At 34.7% G+C, this 22047-nt stretch overlaps 2 protein-coding genes across 2 annotated transcripts in view; one reads left to right on the top strand and one right to left on the bottom strand.

Moving 5' to 3' along the window:
- Positions 1-4543: 4543 nt before the first annotated feature.
- On the bottom strand, positions 4544-15274 carry LOC117124659 (F-box only protein 16-like). The gene is made up of 8 exons (XM_033270968.1): positions 15033-15274; positions 13155-13190; positions 12249-12455; positions 9938-10102; positions 9103-9308; positions 8796-8931; positions 8232-8394; positions 4544-7717 (listed from the first exon to the last, which is right to left on the bottom strand). Exons 1-8 carry the CDS (start codon positions 15141-15143, stop codon positions 7650-7652), a joined length of 1092 nt encoding a protein of 363 aa, XP_033126859.1. The 5' UTR covers positions 15144-15274; the 3' UTR covers positions 4544-7649.
- A 245-nt stretch (positions 15275-15519) lies between these two features.
- LOC117124658 (double-stranded RNA-binding protein Staufen homolog 2-like) overlaps positions 15520-22047 on the top strand; it is a 13992-nt gene continuing 7464 nt past the window's right edge. Inside the window, exons 1-4 of the mRNA XM_033270967.1 lie at positions 15520-15680; positions 18296-18564; positions 19035-19516; positions 21157-21316. Coding sequence (XP_033126858.1) covers positions 18310-18564; positions 19035-19516; positions 21157-21316 — 897 coding nt within the window. The 5' untranslated portion in view covers positions 15520-15680; positions 18296-18309. The remainder of the gene's footprint in view (positions 15681-18295; positions 18565-19034; positions 19517-21156; positions 21317-22047) is intronic.

Raw genomic sequence — 22047 nt, 5'->3', positions numbered from 1 at the left:
CATAGATATTGGAATACTTGATTACTAACTTGAGATGCCTGTTATATATAAGCATGTACAATATTGTTTTGTTGGTTATTATTAATATTATACAGTATATAGACAACAGTTTACGGAATATAGCCATTTATAATCCCACTTTCAGTGTGACATTGAGGAAAGTGATATTTTGATGTTTGTATGCATCAGTAAAGTTAATTGGAATGATGTTTTGCCCTCACCTAAATCACTTGCAAGATTTTATTTTGCAAATATTTGGGAATGTATTGAGCATTCAGTACAATACCACGTCAAGTAGGGCAAAACATCATTCCAATGACAGTGATGATTGTGCGATTGGGATGTAATGTTGAATAAAGTAATTATGTACTAAGGTGAAACTCATGTTGTTAAATTGACTGAAACTACTTTTTGAACTATTGTCCCTTGATCTTTATGTTATTGTGCAAAATTTTGAAATCAAACATCCTTTCCGAGACAAATAGATAGATAAAAATTCCTCTACTCAAAACACTATCTCTTAAAAAAGACTGTCAATGTCTACCACTGGTATGTCTTTTGAAAACTGATTTTGAAAAATTATTTTCCACTTTAACTACAGGTAGGCTTGATGATCAACAGTTGTTTCCCCAGGTGCCTCAAACAATGGAACCAGATAGGTGGCGCTATACAATGATATAGTTGATAAGTGGACATGGAGGTCTATACATTATTTCTTAAAATTAAATGCATTACATTTATTAGTAGTTTAGTTAGGGGAGGGGTCTCGCATGTACAAACCCTTGGTTTTCTCAAGACTCCTTTATATCATTTTGACATTTCAATTTTAATTCTCAAAGCCGTATTTTGCAAGTGGCCCAGGCATTATAGTAAGAGCTGGGTGTGGGGGATAATTTGGTTTTTAAACTGACTTGCTGCCCCTAACTGCGAATACAAGATTTTAAAGTTAGTAGGGTCTGAGAGCATATCCACCCCAGGCCCAACCATGGTTGGCGAACAACCTCTGAATGCCCAGAAATAGATGCTGACAAACTGTAGAGCTGCTACCCCTCACCCTTAAATGCAGCCACAAGATTTAAAGTTAACATGGAGATGAGTCGTCTATCTCTTTGGAAATATGGCACCTCTGGATGCCCAAAAATAGCAGCTCGCAAACCTGTAGAGCCTCACACCTCCCAATCCTGCTGTACATTGACACACACAAGATTTAAAGTTAGTGGGGACTAGAGTTCATACTCTGCCATGGAATAATAGAGACAAATGTACAGGTCTACAGTATTGCGAAAATGATAGAGTGTTCAAAATTTAATTTCTATCAGTGCCATAACTAGATGAATTGAGTTGCTTATTCCTCCATGAATAAAGTGCAAGGAACATGCAATACATTATAGTACAATGAACAACAGTTCCTGGTATGGTCTTGCTGCACATATAACATGCAAGGTATTGTGAAACAGTGGCGGCGGGGTGGGGGAAGCCCCTGGTTAAGCTCCCCACCCCTCTATCGGCCAAAGCTCGACGGGCAGTCGGACCAAAAAAAAAATAGGCCTAGTCTTCCCATCCTTGCCATTTCCGGCCATCTAGAAGTCCCAATTTTTTTTACAAAAATCTTATTTTGGGATGAGGGCAACCCCCTCCCGGCTCCGGCCCTCCGATAACGCTGCACCCCCCCTTCCCCAGTCGGACACCTTAGCCCCATAAATTATATCCAAGAGCCGCCACTGTTGTGAAATATAAACAATATGCAATAAATAAAACATGTTATGTATTCACAGGATGCAATATGCTATGCTTTACAAAATAGGCCTTCAGAGATGAATACCGTAGAGTTTCAAATAACATACTGCTGATACAATTAAATTAATTATCACGCCCTTAGATGAGTTGTACTATCACTTGAATTGTTAAGTTTTTTAATTAAGTTCTATATTGTTTGCTTCTGCTAGGTATTATACTGATAACACTTTGATTTTAGTCAATTTTTGGTTTATTTTTATTATTTTTATAGTGCCTTTTCTTTGTAGATACAAAGCGCTTCTTTTCGCTTGTCATTCGGTCCAGATGCTTAAATGTTGCTGCTGGTAATCAGCGCAGGAGAAGGCAACCCCACTAGGTACTTGTTATAATCCTGGGTAGAGAGAAGCAATGCAGATAAAGTGTCTTGCTCAAGGACACAAGTGAAATGTACAGCGAGGGATTGAAACCCCAACCTTGACGTTGGGAGACCAAACCGTTCCTGCTGCGCCAAACTGCTTCTAAATATTAATGGCAGACAGACCATGGAGGTATACATCCATGGACAGATCTAGGCCTACCAGGTGATAAAAACATACCTAATAGAGCACTAAGATTCAAGGTGATTCAATTGCTCTTTGTTTGATCCCCCACCCCTTACAAACACAGACACCCGTACCCCTTGTCAGGCACCATGATGATGTTTTCGGACTGAATATATCAGTTTTACAAAGGTAATCAAAGGTATTGATTGCCAATCCCTAATATTGTGGTCTAAAAATGTATAATTTTGAGCCATTCTAACCCATAAAATTGCTGTCCGTGAACCCCACCAGAGATTTTTTGTACCAGGACTCCTATTGTTAAGGGTAAAAAAAAAAAAAAACTTGCTAAAATAACAGTAGTTCCGTATCATTTGGGTAGTTGTCGTCTGGGCCGATTTGGTTTTGGGACGAAGTGTCATCTGGGGCCAATTTGTTTTTGGTCCGAGTTGGTTAAGGCTAAATTATTATTATTATTATTATTATTATTATTATTATTATTATTATTATTATTATTATTATTATCTTAGTTAAACTTATGTATTTATTATAAATATGCTTATAAGTCTGAGAGGGCTATTTAATTTGATTAACAAAAAGAATCATTAAACTGCAGTGTGCTGCAAGGCCTATTTATTATACAAATACATGGTAAACAGAGTGCTCCATCGTGAACTTTATGCTTAATGTTTTACTGCTTTGAACTTTCAGCAAAGTGGGTTTCTCGGCAAACTGGGATTCATGGTTTTTGAGTCGGCAAACTGGCATTTGGCAAAATGGCTTTTGGCAAAGTGGACTCGGCAATCTGACAATCGGCAAATTGGGTTTCGACAATCTGGCCTAGGGCCTAGGTCTCTTATTACAGCCTCTAATATATTTCTCGATTCTTTAATGTAATTGTTTACTTTCGTAATGTTGGCAATGCTTATCTACCAGCATTAAGTATACTGTTGATACTGCTGGTAGGTTACGCTACTAGAAAACTATTTCAAAATGTTTCAATATTTTTCCGAATATCAAAAAAGAACTACAACAAAGAAAATTTGAGATAGCAGATTGATAGGCCTCCTTTGCATAAATGTATACAAAATATATTTCATATTGAATATCAGGGACGGATTCAATAGGGGAAACGTTCCCCCGTTTTGCCACAAAATTTTTAAAATTTCAATGCAACTCAATGTTAGGGCACTTAACTATTCTGGAACTGTTGTGCTCCCCCACCCAAATAATACAATACAAAAGTATTTATTTATAATTTCATATCCCCGACATTTTACAAATATAGAATCAGGCCTGTCAAAACTGCACCGGCTTTGGCCGGACCACTATTTCTCAATTCCATTACTTCTTAAAATAAATATATGCTGATACCTATAAATTATATGAATTTACTATTAAATTTTGCATCAAATTTGTCAAGCATCAGCCTCAAGTAGCAAACCCATCAGTCGGGCCTACATGCCTTCTGGGCTGCCTCTAGTCTGCTGGCCATAATTTGACACATGGTCGGTACGCTTGAGTCAGTCCACGGTCAATCCGCTCAAGTCAGTATGGCCTAGCCAAATGACTCTGTCAAACGATCCACTCGAGTTGGCTCTGTCAGTTGTGACAAAACGATATAAATAAAGTTTGACATTAAACAGTCCAGTAGTTTTTGAGTTATGCACCCAGAAGGACCAACATAAACATCACAGACAGACAGACACAGATGCACAGACACACAGGCAGATAGAGCTCATTGCAATACCCTCGTCCCACTTCATGGGGCGAGGGTAATAATCTACAATATACACACGTGCCAGTGGTAGCTCCAGAAATTTGCCCACAGGGGGTCTGAATCAAGGGGCTGACTAGAGCCTCCATCAGGGCCCTGGCATAAAACCCCTGGTAGGGTTCAGAGGGTGAGTTTTTTTAGGGGGATACTATGCTTGATCCTTCATTTCTAATTTTACCTGATACACCTCCAAGTGTGTTTTCCCACAGCATTATTGTTTTCCAGTATTTTGCCTTTCATTTATATGTAAATATGGCTCCTTCCCGTCCATCATCACCATCATTTTTCAAAAGCTCGGTATGCTGTACTTTTGTACGACGATTACGGCAAGTTTCAGTGAACTGGATTCAGCAAACTGGATTTCGGAAAACAGGTCGGATACTGTTATAATATAGCTAATTCAACACAACTACATTGAAATGCAATTTTTAGTTATTTCTTTGAGTCAAGCATTATTTTTCTTATTAAATATATTTTTGAAGCAGATTTGTTGGTGCTTTTTTGTTTGTGTTTTTATTTTTTGCACAATTAATGTTTTCCAGTTATATTCACTGAAAGAGCTGAGTTAAATGACAGATTGAAACTATCTCCTTTATAAATAACTGTGTACCACACCTATGGACTACCTTACAAAAAATATAGAGGGCACTATTCAGTATTTTGTTGCATCTACATTCATGAAAGTTAACATCCTTGAAACTGGTATGCATAGATGATTGGTTTTCCTAACAGCCTATATCTATGTATAATAAAACATATGAACCACTTAGAATTAAAGATAATGAAATTGAATTATCTGGGTTTCATATATGTAATCATAATACTGTTATAACTAGTTCTGAAAAAAAAAAATTTAAGTTCAGTGTTGCAACTTGTTGGTTCCCTTTTCAGTTATGCCTGATAATGCGCATATTTTTTACTACAAATTATTTGTGTAAATCAATGTTATTTTGAAGGTTGTTCTCATTTTTTACTGTTATACTAATAAGCCTTTATATACATACTAAAAAATTTATGTTAAAATGTTAGTGATGTAATAAAATAAAGTTTGAATCATGAGTCATAAACATTGAATTTTTATAGGTACTGGAGCATAGTTGGACATGAGCTGCTAATTATAATTAAAACAATCATCAAAAAGTACAGAGAGAATATATATATATATATATAGAAAATATTTATTAAACAGGCAAAATCAAATTTCAACATCACATAATTCATCTAATGTAAATACATAGTTATTTATGCTATTGTGTATTACTGGACATTTTCAAACAACATATGAGGCAAAAGACGATTCACAACTGTAAAATTTAAGTGGATTGCAAACCATGATACCCTGGATGTTGAAATACTAGTACTATAAAATCCAAAAATAGCATAAAGTTCAGGTATTAAAACATTTGCGTATAACGTAGGCGAATGAAAAACAATAAAACTACTTTATAAAGTCATAATAAATATGATGTACTCCAGGCACATCCTATTCAGATTTTTTTTAAATCTGTTAAACTCAACAATAGATGAGCTGCGAGTTCAGTACTAACAAACACAACACTGGAAATTGTAGTACTTATTTGACTCTAGCACTTCTTCAGGTGAAAGTAGATTTCTATTATATCTCCATCACCACTACATTGTTTAAAGCCCTGTCCAGACTATCAAATTTTATTTGACAAAAACATGTGACATGCCTATTATGGTCATGATGACATCACATTATTACCATATATAGGCACATCATGACTATATATGGACATACAACAGTTATTTTGACAATTTGCCCAGAGCCTATGAGATTGATTACCGTATACTTGTATTAAAGAGCACTGTGTGCTTGAAAGCTAGTGTAAAATCAAATAAAACTAATCTTTAAAGGTTTCTAGTTAGCACAAATCAGGTTCATATGAGCAAGAACTATGAACTATTGACCTACTACGATTTTCAGTGCTGCATTAAAACTCAACAAGGTTTGATTAGAATTTCATATACTGCTTGTTTCAGACATGTCAGTGTCGGACAATGGTTTAAAGTCTGATCAATATTGCCTATGAGTTTGATAAGTGAGCAGCTTAGCTCAGTCGGCTAAACTGGTGGTGGACAGTGTGGAGATCTTAGCCTTGGTCTGTTGTTCAATTTTATCCACTGCTCTCCCGTTCTAGAATGAGGGTTGGGAAAATTCGCAATGCGTTTTAATAGCACGACTTCTATCGGATGAGCGGATGAGGTCTTGAAGCTGACAGGTCCTGTGTGCAATGTGGCCCATGTGCAGTACTCTCTTTAGAAATAAGCAAGGGATTGTCTCCTGTTTACTGCCAAATTCATGACAAGACGGACCCACTGGAAATAAGCCTTTGGACTTTTTGTGGTTTGATCCTTGGTATACAGTATTTCACTTTGAAAAAATCTAAATTAACCCAATAGAAAACATTGTTGCTGGTTTTATAGTTGTACTGTTGTTTGTTTTCTTTTTTTCCATTGTAGTGTTTATGTAATAGAAAGCCTCTTTCAGTCAACATCTCAAAATATTGAAAAATAAATACTATATAAATTTACTTAATAAACAAATAAAATAAATATGATACCTATCTTTAGAGTTAACCTAATACCCACACATCTTTAACATATTACAATATGCATGACTTGGAATGAAAAACTAGATCTACTTCACACACTGTAGAGTTTGGACATTGCTAAAGATTGTTACAGTTTCCTAACTCTTTGATACCTCAAGCATAAACATAGATGCAAAGCATTATGATAGTGGTAGTATAACAGAAAATATAATAATTATTTAAACTAAATATTAATCAAGGTCAAAGTTCAACTGAATTTGATGAAGTAACTTCAAATTATTGAAATAAATTCAAGGCTTTATTTTCAGAAATAAAAAAGTACATGATTCAATTTCTATGTCAATATATTTCAAAAATATTTACAGCATTATTTTTGAAGCCATAATAAATAATGCTTGTGTGTTACAATTCTTAGAGACTACTGTATACATTTTTAAATGTATACAGTAGTCTCTAAGAATTATAACAAATAAAAAAATATAAAAAAAATAAAATATTCCAGTACTTAAAAGACTGGAATATTTTCAGAAATCTGTTTTTCTATTAAAACAAGAAACATAATCCACCCTCTGAATCTCTGGATCAGGATACACTATTCATTTTAAAATCGTATGTATTATATTATTTTATTTAATTCATTTGGCATGACAGAAATTCTCTGAACAGCCAACAGTAGGACCTTCATTCTGTCCATTGTATTCCAATACTAATTGGATATAAGTACAGTTACTAATTTTTTAAAGAACTGAAGCTGTATTTTGCAGGTCAACAAGCTCAAAATTCCATAGTCCTTGGTCCAAATCCTGTGAGACACCTAGATTTTCTTTCTTATAACTAAGAAAAACTGATGCCCTTAGCCTCATAATAAAGAGAGCATCATATAGGTTATTCTGTTCTTAAGAGGTGTCCAACACTCTCCCATGAATACTTTTATTTGCAAAAGTACAGATCGTCATACTAAAATGATGTGTAGTGCTGACCTCTGACCTGTTAGTTCCCACTTTTAGACAGATTTTAGTGTCACCTCTCATCATCAGACGAATCTTGGTTAACAGTGGTCCATGCTTGTGTTGGGAAAAGATTATTAGCTGTGAACATCAAATACAAGATATACAGTAATGAATATGTTTATAATTGTAATATACTTTCTCAAATTATATATTATGTGTGGCCACTTTTTGCACAGGCTGAACTACAATAGCAGTTATTGTCGATTGAAATTGTTTGCTGTCTGCTTTGCTATTATTATCTTTTATTTAAGGTAAAGGTCAATCCCTAAAGATTGAAGCTCTGGGCTCACAGGCCGGAGTGCCCGTCTCTCTTTCCTTGTCATTTGTGGCAGACTATGCAAAGAGGGTTCATCACTCCTCTCACACAGCAGTCTGTTTACTTTCCCAACATATGCCAGTACCCATTTATACTCCTGGGTAGTGAGAGACAAATGTAGATAAAGTGTCTTGCCTAAGGACACAAGCGACTTGCACAGCGAGGGTTAGGAATGGTATATATACACAAACAAACAAAACAGAAAAAGTATGAATTAAGCTACATACTGACTACTACTTATATATAAAGAAATAAAATGGAATTTAGCCAACTTACCAGGTGGATGCCTCTCAGTTCGCGTAACTGCTTTTGATGATGGTACTGGTTTTACTACTGGACCAGGTCTGCTTACACTCATACCCAGACTGGTGGAGTACTGGTTTGAGGTGTCTTCTAGCCCTCTAGCCCAATCTGGACGGCCATCAACATCACTTACATTCTGTCAAAAATGTAGTGAAATTCAAGGATTTTAATTGTATGCAAATGAAGTAGTATTCTAGAAACTTGTATAAGTAACAATAAGCAATAAGCAAAGAAAGCCAAGGTAATGACACCATGTGAAGAAAACTCATGAATACCCATACGCCACTAAAAACAATCATAATGGTGGTGATGAAAATAATGATGATATTAATAAAATTAATGGTGGTTGTTGGTAGGTAGTGGTGGTAGTGGTAGCAGAGTAGAAGTTGTGGCACAGGTGGAGGTTTTTGAAGATTTGTGGTTGCTGTCGGTGGGTAGTAGCGATAGTTAGAAGCACAGCAAATATACTTGCTATCTAACTATTTATTTCTGAGTAGTTATTAGGCAAATATTGTATAAAAAGAATAATAATCTTACTGAAGTTGAGCTGGCTTTCTTCAATTTGTAGGCCATACCAGCAGACATCGGTCTACTCTGCTTGGCGCTCTCACTCATGTCCGTGATTGAGCCACTTTTCTTTAATTTGGTACCTCTCTTCTCCATCCTCCTCTCCCTGTAAGACAATCAATCAATCAATCCATCAATTAATTCATCGATCAGTGACCTCTGCAATCCATGTAGTATGAAAAATAAACAACTTTTTTTTATAGAACATTTAATACACTGTACAAGTTCCTAATCGTTAAATGTTACTCAAAGCTGGCAGTTTGGGTTTTAAACTCACCTTGCCTTTAAAATCTCATCATTGTTATCCAGGTAGTTGTTCCTTACTGTATCCACTGCTTTCGGATCTGTTCCTCTCCATGGCTTATGTTCGAGTGGCTTTGAGGAGGCTGCTGCTGACCTAGGCCTTGGTGGTTTTCTGGCACTGCTTACACTACTTTTTGTTTGCTTCTGTTCACCATTCACAGGTTGTGACGATGGGGCATTCTGTTTGGTTTATAAAAATTCATGACATTAAATCTCCAATATCAAGTTCTTTAATAAACCCAAAAATATTTCTGAATAGTAGTAGAGATATTTCTTATTGTCACAAACATTTTATTCTTTTTTTTATTTGTGGCGATTAACTAGTGAATTCTTGCATAGTCATAGTTAACAATTTACAATTGTAATAATGGAAATTAATATTAATGATGACAATAGGTATAATATAATCCAGGACAGAAATATAAAAATATAATATTGAACAATTCTAATATACAATGTTTAAAAATGGCAAAATGCAGTTAAGACTTTGGGGTTCCAACCAACAAGTTGGGAGTTCAATTCCAAATTTTGTCATGTTAGTGTCATTGGCAAGACACTATTTTGTCTCTACCTATAATAGTGTGTACCTAGTACCTGTCAGGGGGTGGGGACAGTTGCACATAGTGCATAACTGCTTAAGTACCCAACTACTGTACTATTATATTTATATTTTTTGCACTGCAATGGTATTAAATAAAAATAAAAATTTATTTAAAAAAAAAATACAATGGAACATGGTACTATAAAACGCTAACTGCATATATTAAACACAATGTGCCAAGTAATTGACACTGTATAACCTCACTTACCTTTGGTGGTAGATAATGCAGGCTTCTTACGTTCTCCAGGTACAGCCTCTTCCAAACACCTGTTTCAAATGGGCTGGGCTGGAAGGTAAGATACCAGTTAAGCTTCAGAGCCTTTGGCATCCATATCTGATCAGACTCACAAAGGAATTTCCAATACCAACACACCTGGTAAAATGTAAATAATACCAACATAGATGTATTATAATAATAATTTGTATATTTTTATATAGCACTTACTGGATGGAGAGAAACAACACAGATAAAATGCCTTGCTCAAGGGCACAAGTGAAATACACAACGAGGGATTGAAACCTTAACCTTGAGGTTGGGGAAACCATGGAGGTATTATTGAGAAGGAGATCACTCGGCAACAGTTCTCTTTGACGCGACAAACCCATGTGTTCCCCGTTTTGCATCGCGCGCGGGCGTATTACCCTATAATTCACATTTTTTCATTAGCAACAACTTGGCAATGACATGCATTTATACACTTCCAGCAGAGCAGTTGTGCAATAAAGCGTTTGATTTTAACCCATTAAATATCTTTATAATGAACAATGTTCCCCTGATTAGATTTTTTCGGACTTTTGGTATGTTATTATTTGTGTATTTCAGGAACGGATTCCATAAAATATTTATGTTAAAATTACTTCTGTGTTCATTATAATTTTGTCTAAAGAATGATTAGTTCGACTATAAAGCTAAGTCAGCGTAAAACTCAAAAATACTCAGATTTTGGATTGATTTTTCGAATAGCTAACCCTTGTTAACCCTAAAATGACTTAGTTTATTATAATCCTCAATCATTTATTAATTAATATCTGTTAAAGTTAGAATTAGTGAATTTTGGCCAATTTATGGAAATTGAAGTTGAAATATATTATACTTTTAAAGGTCATGTAAATGTTCCATTAAATTCGAAACTTTTTTTGGTGGAAAATATTAATATGTTTGATATTTTATGAGAGATAAATGTATCAGCTTCAAAATTGAAATGATTGCGCAGCCATAGTGATTGACTGTATGCAGTGCGCATCGAGAAAAGAAGGTGCTCTCCATTTCGCCATGTTCAATTTTTTGGTAAACTATGCCTGCTGAAAATTTGATGGCAGGGAACACATGGGACATCAAGGGCATCGCGCAAATGTTCTTCACGCGCTGCGGCAGATTTGATCTGGGTTCATTTGCATAGCGCTGCGTGCGCGTAGCTTTTTCGAGTGACCTCCTTCTCAATAATACCTCCATGGGGAAACTAAACTGTTTCTGGTGCGCCAAACCACTTCCACAATAAAAATATAATATATCTATGGGTCAATCATTGAAATTAAAAAATTTATCCCAATTATTGATTTTTTTTTTGAAAAGATATATAAAAGATAAATATATATAAAAATATATCCTATTTATACTCCTTTTATAACATTTAGTTAAAATATTCTCAATTCAATTTTCATTGGTCCAATATATAAAAAAAAAATACATCAGAAAAATTTTGTTTATGCACTGCTGGTAACAATGCATTCTAGTACAATATGGAAAAATAATATTGTTCTTAGTACACAGAATATTGTTTTTAGAATTACAGTATGTTACGACTACCCTGACCATTACAAGAAGAATGAATGCCAATTTACGTTGGGCCTATAAATAGGGGACTCTGATGAAAATTAATAAACACAAAGATGATTATAAAAAGGGATTTGAAAAAGAGGAAGTGGACCATTGTTACTCTAATTTGGATACCTTAAGAAAAATGTATTGCCCTTGTTCGCTCCTTTGAACTTTCTCTTTTGGACAATTTTTCCCCCTAAAAGTAATGCAAAATATGAATTTATAATTATGAATGTATGTGAATACATAATGCTCAATCCAGATTATTAAATTTTATTAAACAATAAACTGTTGTATCATGCCCATATATAGTCATGATATGACTATACAAGGTCACGATGTGATGTCCTCTTGAACGTAATTGGGGCTTGCCATCCAAAAACCAGCATACTGTCACTAAATGTTAAACTGAGTAATTAGCATAAGAATGTGGTGGTATTGTATACTTTAGTACAGAGAAGCTGTAATACTTTTACTCATAACTTTGGCAATAGGAAGTCGATTCCAGTAAATGACCCATCATTTTAAACCTTAAAATATGGAGAATATTATATTAAAAAGTAAATTTTCCTTTTTTGGTCACTGATGATGGTTTGGCGATGGCAAGCCTCATTTATGCATACCACACGTTTTTTTGTTTTTTTTTTGTCAAATAAAATTTGATAGTCTGGGCAGGCATTGAGAATAACAAAGAACAAACCTGAGCACATCTACACAGGCTTCTTGGATCCAGATATGAAAAGATATAAATGCAAATTACTCGGGGTAAGACCCTTGTAAAGTCTTCTTTTCTAACAGGCACTTGTAAAGACACAAGTCCTTTAACAAATTCAAGTTGGTTGAGATTACTTTGTCCAAGCACGTGCTCCAGTGCTTTCTTCTTCTGCAAGTCCGTCCATTTGTCAAACTGAATATTCAATATGATAGGGTATCATTAAAAAACAATATTATTGCTGTGGATTATCAATTATCCAGAAAGTATTTTCACATTAAGTATTTTCACATCCAACCTTCAAGTACCCCCAAAACCACCCTTTTGAGTCCTTTAATATAATACATAATTCCATAATTTATAATATATAGTCCTAGGCTATAATTTTGTAGTTACATAATTGTACTTTTGTGTAATGTAAACAAGCAGATATTGAGCATTGATGGCACATGCATGGACCTATTAAAAATATTATTATTAATAGGTCCATGGCACAAGCTACATTAAGTAGAATTGAACTGAACTGAAATATGCTGTAACTGGGTATTGTCATGTTACTTTAGTATACTATCTGGAGTGTCAATCAAACTTAACAACTGACCAATCAGAACAGGGCAGGATGGAGGTACTCAGGGATATCGTAATGGTGGGTGGAGCCACCCAGCCTTGAAGCTTTCTACCCAGTCTAAAGCTAAATTCATGGCCCTCCACCTACTTTTATTAACTTCCTTGCTCAGCCTTAACCCACTCTTATTATTTTAATTTTACCAATGTTTGTCACCCACCAACCCTCAAAATGTCTACCACCCAACCCTTAGTTTTCTACAGCTACAACCCTGTGTACTGTACAGTACAGTACTATTACATCATCATCACGTCCAAGAGTTGCCTTACCCATTTGTGAAGGATGTCAAGTCTTTCTTCAAATACCTAAAAAGGAAAAAAAAATCAAATGTGTATCTGGTGTCAATTAATTAAATGAAATTGATAGTATTTTGAATTCAAAAATTAAGATTTGGAAGAAAATGTAAGATAGTGATTCGATATTGATTAGATTATATACTCACTATGTTTTGTTATGTTGTTTTATTGCTCAATGATAGAAAAACAATATCATCTTCTGGCGTGGTATATCACGGCAGTCTAAAAGAATTCTCAATTCTGATTTTTATTAAATCCTAATCCAATCTACACATACTGCAACATCTAATCAGAATTCAATACTTAGGTAATGGTTTAAGACTGGTGTAACTATAGCCATTGCTTTTTTTTAAAGAAATAAAAAAGGAGGCGGATATATTTACAAGACCGTAGAAAACAAATCAGTAAACGATATACTGTATTTATGTCAAATAAATAACGCATGCACAGTCATACTTTATTAAACTTACATTATCGTTCACTCGAAATTAGCATTGGCCCAAGCTTACCACGGCACTGATTTAAACTTAATTTAATTTCCTACAATAGTGTGTAGTTTAATCATTAAATTAATAATTAAATTATTGTGTTAACTTTTCAAATAAAAAGTGATATTATAAGCTGGAAATATTTGTGTTCTTTTTATTTTACTCATGTAATTTGTTGAACGAACACATGACAAAATACAATACTAGGCCAACGCCAAAACAAGATGGAGGTTCCCTGCTAAAACTAGCACTCAATTACCACAAAATCAAAATGATATTCTTCTAGGCCAGCCTGTATTGTTGTATGATAGTCAATCATCACATTAATGTTTCATTTAAACACAATTTACTGACGTCGTCACTAACAAAAACAACATCGTTAACATAGCCTTTAGTTGGGTCGAGCTCAGATCGAGCACAAAGAACATCCGAGAAAGACCACTACGAAGTATGCTATGAATCAAAAAGTAAACAACGAATATGTGTGTATTTTCTGTAAGATATTTAATTATTACAAATAAAGTAAGACAAAACAAATATTTTTAATAATTTATTCAAAAACTGGCAGTTAATTTGAATGAATGGCCACGCTGTGCATGTGTCTACAAGTATGGACGCAGAGAGCATTGGATTAAACAGCCTCGCTCATACGTTGTGGACAAGACGTGAGAGTGAATAGAATACAAATAGGCTTATTTCTAGCTCATTATCAAAATGATTCAATAATCTATTTAATGATTGAAATACATACTGTAGAAAATTCAGTTACTCTACCTAAAAGAATGATAAAATTATTTTTAAATACCTATTTACGAATTTCAAATCTCCCTCTCGTAAAATGTTTTCAAAAATTCATTCGACCATTTCAGTGGTTCCTTCAGTACATTGCTTTACCATCGATTTGATCATGTGTTGTTCAATAATGGCAATTTTAAAGAGTATAACTCCTTTGTTTTGTTTGTACAAAAAAATTGTATAGTCAAGTTAATGTACCGGTAATTAACATGACTAAAACACTTACACGTTTGGGTGATCTGATTTGCATACACCATGAATTCATCATGGTGATTTGCCAACAAACAAAAGGGCCTCGGCAAATTAGTGCCATGGTGAGCTTGGGCACACTCAATTTTGAGTGAACGATAATGTAAGTTTATTAAAGTAGTTCCTTCCTTCTCTAGTTTGCCTGGCCTTATCAACCTGTCCTAGGCCCCCTCCATCATAGCCTTGACCAAGGCCCGGCCCTCTCTAATGCAGCGAACTCTAGTAGGGCCTAGTAGCGTAGGTAGGCCACGCTAGCTAGTCGAAGCTAGGCTAGCTAAGTCTAGGCCTAGGTATTTGTAATTGCACTATTTAAACTTACTTTGTCATTAGTAGGCTGGTGGTTCATAGGCGTCCATGTGCTGAACCTTGCTTTTGAATCTAGATTCCGTTTTTTGTTGTCCAACCGCTTTTGATCTCCAGACCAAGCCATTGTTGATAGAAATTCAAAACATTGAAATTATTTAGGAGGTGATTGATGTAATCTATTCCCCCGGGTAAATCTCTATAAACCTGTTCATGTTTAGTGACAGAAGCTATTTGTATGGCTCACGGCAGTCGGTGATATATCAACAGAGCCGAGAAACGATATTGGAGTTTATGAAATGTATCACTAAACAGATTTTAAACGGTAAAAATAATATATGTATGATGTGATTCCACATAATTAATTTACATAAGCAATTTTTATATTTTTAAAATGATATTTTAATATCAATACATTTTTTAATGCATATTGTAACACATTTTTATTTTTTCTGATTCTTCACGAACTCGGTGTCGGCAACAAAATTATCATAAAAATCGAGGTGGAACCATCAAGACGGCGTGACTAGGATTGAAATCTGAAAACTTTTGGCCTTTTCTTTAGAGTTTGCCATTCCCAGCCTTCAAAATTTCGCTGTAACGAAGGTTCGGGAGTGCTGCACACTTGGTTACAAGGTTTTGATACCTACAAGACTTTAAAAAGGTGAGAGATAGAAATGGTTCTCACATCCATGCCAAACATCGCCATGCCCATGGTAGTACTCCCTGCTTGTTGTAGTAGGCATAGGCTAATGATTAAGTGCCTAGCTAGGCCCTAGGCCTATTATATTTTTATAACGTACAATACAAGTGAGGCCATAATCTAGTCTAGGCTAACAATGTTTTAAGTAAAGCGAAGTTTTAAAATGATTCTTTCCAACTTTACTGTTTTTTAATCGTTCATTGTTTGTACATTTTTTGAATAGGGATATTGAATGAATTTTAATTTATATATACTATTATTTAATTACGTGACTATCGGCCGTTGCGAGCGCGATATCGTGGTACTGCTATCATTTTTGCCAGCGACTCGACTGTTGCAACAGCCCTCTATTGTTTTTGCTGCAGAGGTTGTATTTATTTTTTCCCTGTGACCTGAAAATAGTGATGGAGTAGTTCACATGTTCCTCTTTCACCTACAGTAGTCATCAAATCAGTATTTTTCCGACTTCAGGAAGTGAGTAAATTTATTGCCGAAAGTTTGAGTTGTCAAAAACATTCCATTTTTGAAAATAAGATAAGTTTATTTTGTTCTGAAACCAGTTTATTGTGTTAGTTTATATATTTATCTACAGCTGGGTGTAATATTTAGATAGCCTGAACACCGAAACCTAGAATTTTGACCGAAAATAAAAAGAGTGTTGTGAATGGAAATTCCCAAAATTTGTTCGTACAGTGATGCGTGAGTGGTCATGCATGTCTGGTCTTGCCTGATCGCACATGACAACATGTTTATTATACACACAGCCGCGATCGATTTTATGTTGTTTTGTTTTATCCAAGTTTGTATTGTTCTAAAACCAATTTAATTTTAATTATATCAATACTTAATATGTAATATATGTATAATCATATTTTGATGAAATAAAAGTGGGACGACCATAAGAAAGAGAAAAACAAATTATTTTCAATAGAGGGTAGGAAAGGGGGTTGGGTTGGGTCTGGTGTGGTCAGGGTTGGGGTGAGGGTCAGAACACCCCTACATATGCCACTGCTTTTGTTCTTGTGTGCTTTCAAATGTCTTATTCATTGAGGCATGTGGAAAAACGTTTAAAGACATTATGGCATATTATAATTAATTATTTGTAATTCATTAATTAATTTAATTGTTATTTAATTAATAGATGATTAAATTTTAATGAGTTTTATAATGCTTCTTTTGTCCATTTTGTGTGCTTCCAATTGCTTTTTAATTTAATGAGAAATATATAGAAACAAAAAAGTTAGGGCATTTTTTGGTACTTACCGTTTATAGGTTTTTTTCCCGCTTGAGCTATAGTACAATCAATGTTTTATGCATGAGCTCTTGACTTGAAGTGACATCTTGACTTGAAGTGACAGGCCAGTTGATATGCCAGTCTGCGCAGATGAGCTAACCCAGAGAATCGGGAATCATTGCAATGTGACCACCAAGGGGTCGTCACTACAGTAGGATGACAGTCAGAAAATGTTTTTTTAGTACCCTAGGTGTTTTTTGGTGCTGGTGATATTATGTACATTGTTGATACAATATTATGTAAGATGTGCATGGAAATTGCCCTTAGTTTTAGAGTGTGCAAACATATCATTCCTAGTACAGGTTACGTTTTTAGTCTTTGGCGTACATGTACCTTATTGTTGAATGAACTGAAAATACAATCAGTATATGTACATAAATGTATGTAAAGTAGTCCTAATAGACATAATGAGTACTAACCTTCCTTTATTACTGACAATGAAATCAATGGTTTTCACTCAAGAACTACTGTAATATTAATTAAATCATGAAGCTACTGTTTATTAATATAATATTTAAAAAAACAGCTTATCAGTGTGGCTAGAGGCCTTGGTTAAAATACTTTTCATGAAATTCTTGTTCAACTACGGGTAACATTATTGAGGCATTGTGTGACCCAGTAAACACTTTTACCTAAAGACTTCATAAAACATGGTTAACTTAATGATTCATCCAACTGAATTCCAATCCTAATTTTATCATGTACTGTATGTCATACTCAATTTATGATCAAATGACCTTACAGTAGTTTGTTTTTCTAATAGTGATGAACATAATTCAAATAAAATATATTATTAATGAGCAAACAATACCTTAGAATTAAAATAAAAAGGGGCATAACTACCCTTTTCTCCCCCAGTTTTTAAATATTCAAAAATCTGGCCCGTGATTTTTCAATTTTAGCTTAGCAAATGTCTCAAGTCAAAATGTCCCTAAGCAAATATCTTAGCTGATATCAAACCATCTTAGTAAAATCTTAGCTTTAAAATCTTCTTAGATGTCTTGTGCGTACAATCAATTTTTTTTTATTTTAATCAATTTTTAAGCTAAGCAGTATTGATAAATCTGACTTAAGCAAAAAATAGACAAATTTTAGCTGATCTTTAATTTGATATATTTGGCCCCTGAATCTTATTACCTGAGTTTTTTTTCAAACACCCCTTTGTGGTGTTTTGACAATTTTCTTAAGCAGCCTGGCATGAAATGTAGAGTTCATAATTTTGGTACATTATAGCATACTATACCATATAATATATCTGACTTTCTCTATTATACTTTCCTAGTGACACTGTGAGCAATGTCTCAAGTCCTTGGAACCAAGCTGGCCAGCCAGGCAACACCACCTATTAGTAATAGCACTGTGTTGTCAAACCAAACGACACCTCTTAGTAATAGCACCGTGTTGTCTAACCAGACAGCACCTGTTACTAGTACTGTGTTGTCAGGCCAGCAACAAACGTCTACAGGCAGATTGGCTACTGCAGCTATACTGTCTGTTGCGAGTCCAGCAAGTTTGAGCACCAACCTCACAGAAGCAAGCCAAGAAGTTGTTGTTAGTTAACATTTGTCTTTTTAAATTGTAATTTTTATCTCAAACAATTTAAGTGGTAGGCAGTCAATAGTTATAATGCAGTCATTTTAACTTTATCATTTTTTATACATTTATATATTTTTTTTTTTTTTTGTCATTTTCATTTCATTTATTTGGTCCAGAGAACATTAACATTGACAAACACAAAAGAACAGAGAGGAAAAAACGACATTCAATTGCCAAAAAGTGAACAAAATCACTGTCTAGTGGCTCTCTGATGTCAATACGAACATAAAATTAATTGAATTATCATAAAATAGTCAAGTAAAAATGTCATTAAAATATAGATACAAATATGTACAAAATCGTCAATTTTGTAATGTACTGTACACTTTTCAAAAATCCCAGAAAACTATTGTCTTGCTTTGTTATTTAGCCTACTTGCAATTTTATAAATTAAACTAATTTGATTTAATTGGTTTTTCTTGTAGGTTCCAACTGAGATGGGTTCTCAGGTGGCAAACCCCAAAGAGAAGACGCCTATGTGTCTTCTGAATGAACTAGCGCGCTTCAACCGACTTCAACCAAAGTATGAACTAATAGACCAAACAGGACCTCCCCATTTGAAGGTCTTTAGCGTGCAGCTATGTCTCGGTGATAAGAAGTACGATGCGACCGGATCAAGTATTAAAAAGGCTCAACACGAAGCTGCCAAGTCAGCCTTGAGAGAATCAACCCTTCCTAAGCCCCAGCCCAGACCACCCTCCACCCGCACCCACAAATTCAATCCTAACCCAGATGCATTAACTGCCACTGTTCTGCTTAATGGATACAGTATGAAGAATGGTGTTGCTATTAATTACACTACGGTCCAGTCTGCACCCATAGATGGCCCATCCATCCATCAGCATCCATACAATCCATATGGACATCAACAAGTCTACTATCCTAACTACCGACGCAATATGTACCCGTGAGTTTTAAGTAGCTCCTATACCCTCTAAAATAATGAATTCTTTCAAGCCCTTTGTAATTGATTTGATGTGATGCAGCATCACCCATACTTATACATACTTATATTCATCATTTGTTTTCATTGTAAAATAAAATGCTGTATGCTTCTTTAACTATCCATCTTATTGGCCATCGTGACTGACTGAGAATATTTGTGAGGTCTCGCCACAAATGAGTCTCATGGTTAGAAATTCAAAAATTGAGTTTATATTATATTTGGGTAGATCACTTATAAGCTTTCAGGGCTCGATTTAGTACTAGCCCGGCGTACAATGTCTAGTAAAAACCGCTCCGGGCTAGCCTATTTACTATATTTAGCCTATAATCCCTGCACAGGAGGTACCGCAGCCCAGAGTACACTCTAGCTAGCTTTCAGCTCTCCACATGCGTGAGTGTTTAATTATTAAGATGATCCCCAAGTCATTCACCAACCAACCACTACAGGATGGCATGTTATCTTTCTCTATACTAAGATCTTTTGATCGTTCAATCTGGTTAATTTAGGTAGTTAGAACATTTAATTTAATGTACTACCTTATATTCATATTATTTTCTCATAATGATATTTTTAAAATGTTCAACTTTTAATAATTAAGTACTTCAATGCTATAGGTAGGCTAGGCTAGCCTAGGCCCTAGGTCTTGTCTAAGCCTAGGTAGCCTAACCTAGCCTAGGTAGCATAACCTAGCCTAAGCAAGATTTATTTTGGGGGCGAGAGACCTAAAGATTTAACAGATGCATTGGTTTGATTGATTTCTGGGCCCTTTGTTAAATATTAGAAAGCCAAAGTTATAACCAGGGAGATGTAAACATGCTCATCTGTCCTGTCCCTGTTTTATAACCAGAGTCGATTTTGCACCATGGGTGATTTTTTTTAATTTATTTATTCAACAATATTTTGAGAGGGTAGCTCAAACAGCAATGCTACAGAAATTATGAAATTGCAAATCAACCTTCAAATTTAATTGTCGCTAATAAATATTTTGAAACAAAAGTTTTTCCTGTCTGTGGGCTAGTAAAATATTCTGTGGGCTAGTAAAATCTCTAGTAAACTAGCCCGTTGGGCTAGTTACAAAAAAAAGTTAGGGCAAGCCCTGGCTTTCATTTGGTCTTTGAATGGCTTCCCTACTATAAGTAAATCCAGAGATGTGAGCATTTAAAGTTTAGGTGTATAAGAAGGTGTATTGAGAAAATCGACTTCAAAGATAAAATAACCTGTACAAATAATATGACTAGACTTACAGAATATGTGTAGAAAACACTGTTTTAGCAAGAAAATTCACTTGCAAAGTATACAATCATAAAATATAAGTATTAAGTTATTCAAAATCATTAAAATCAAAATTTTGTAAAAATATTGACTTTGGCCTGTTTTGGAGAATATCTCAATATGATTTCACCAACGATGCGTCTCATTTCGTGGTGACACCTCACATTTTTTGTCCAAGGGACCAAAACAGTTATTGAGAAGATTCTGCACACTGAAATTCTTATGAAATTCTTATGCCTGCTTCATCTGATGTAGTCAACTGTGGTTTTGAATTTTGTGAATATTTTAATCCAGGGAACATCATTTTCGTTTTTTGTTTTTTTTTTCAGACATCCTACACGAATGGTCAGCGTCATTTTGAATGTGGCAGGCAAAGAATACAATGGAGATGGACGAAATATGAAGGAAGCGAAACAAAATGCGGCCGCCAAGGCACTGATGGACCTCAAAGAGGCAGGTGAAGATGTCACAACTTTAACTAAAGACCAGGTGAGCATGACAAGCAATTATTCTCTGTCCACACGATCAAATTTCCCTCAAACTGTTGTATGTCCATATAAAGTCATGATGTGCCTATATATGGTCATGATGTGATGTCATCATGACCATATTTAGGCATGTCACATGTTTTTGTCAAATAAAATATGATAGTCTGGACAGAGCTTAACACTTATGATTTTACCATGGGACTACAGTATATTTATTATTTTGCTTGCATTTTTTATAATTATGTTGTATGACTTTCATCACCCTGATCATTATATTGATAATGGTGAACATGTAAAAATGTGGACCACTAGTATTTGTACCTATTTATTTATTTATTTGTTCTTTATACTGGGTTACCTCTTCAGCAAAATGTTACTGTTTTCCCAGAGGGGCCAGTACACATGAAACATTAAAATCACAAGAGACACAACACAGAATATCAAAAAACATTAAAATATAAGAATGATAGAAAGGAATTAACTACTGTACCCCCCACATTCCAAATTTAAGAACCCCTATGCAGAAGTACATTGTGCCCAGAACAATAGTTTGATGTTAAAATTTGTACCAGTTTAATGCCTATGAATGGGAATCCACAACAACATTCCAAATGGAATAAGCCTTTATTAAGATTAAGCACATTTTTGTTGGGTTTTTTGCTGATCTTTTTCTGTTCCTTTTTAATGTGTCTTTGCCAAAATTTGACATTTCTACATCGTTGGGGATTATAT

The sequence above is a fragment of the Anneissia japonica genome, unplaced genomic scaffold, assembly GCF_011630105.1.
Source record: "Anneissia japonica isolate Jap-2015-1 unplaced genomic scaffold, ASM1163010v1 scaffold284709_len978187_cov192, whole genome shotgun sequence".
Taxonomy (NCBI): domain Eukaryota; kingdom Metazoa; phylum Echinodermata; class Crinoidea; order Comatulida; family Comatulidae; genus Anneissia; species Anneissia japonica.
This window is presented reverse-complemented; position numbering and strand designations above follow the sequence as displayed.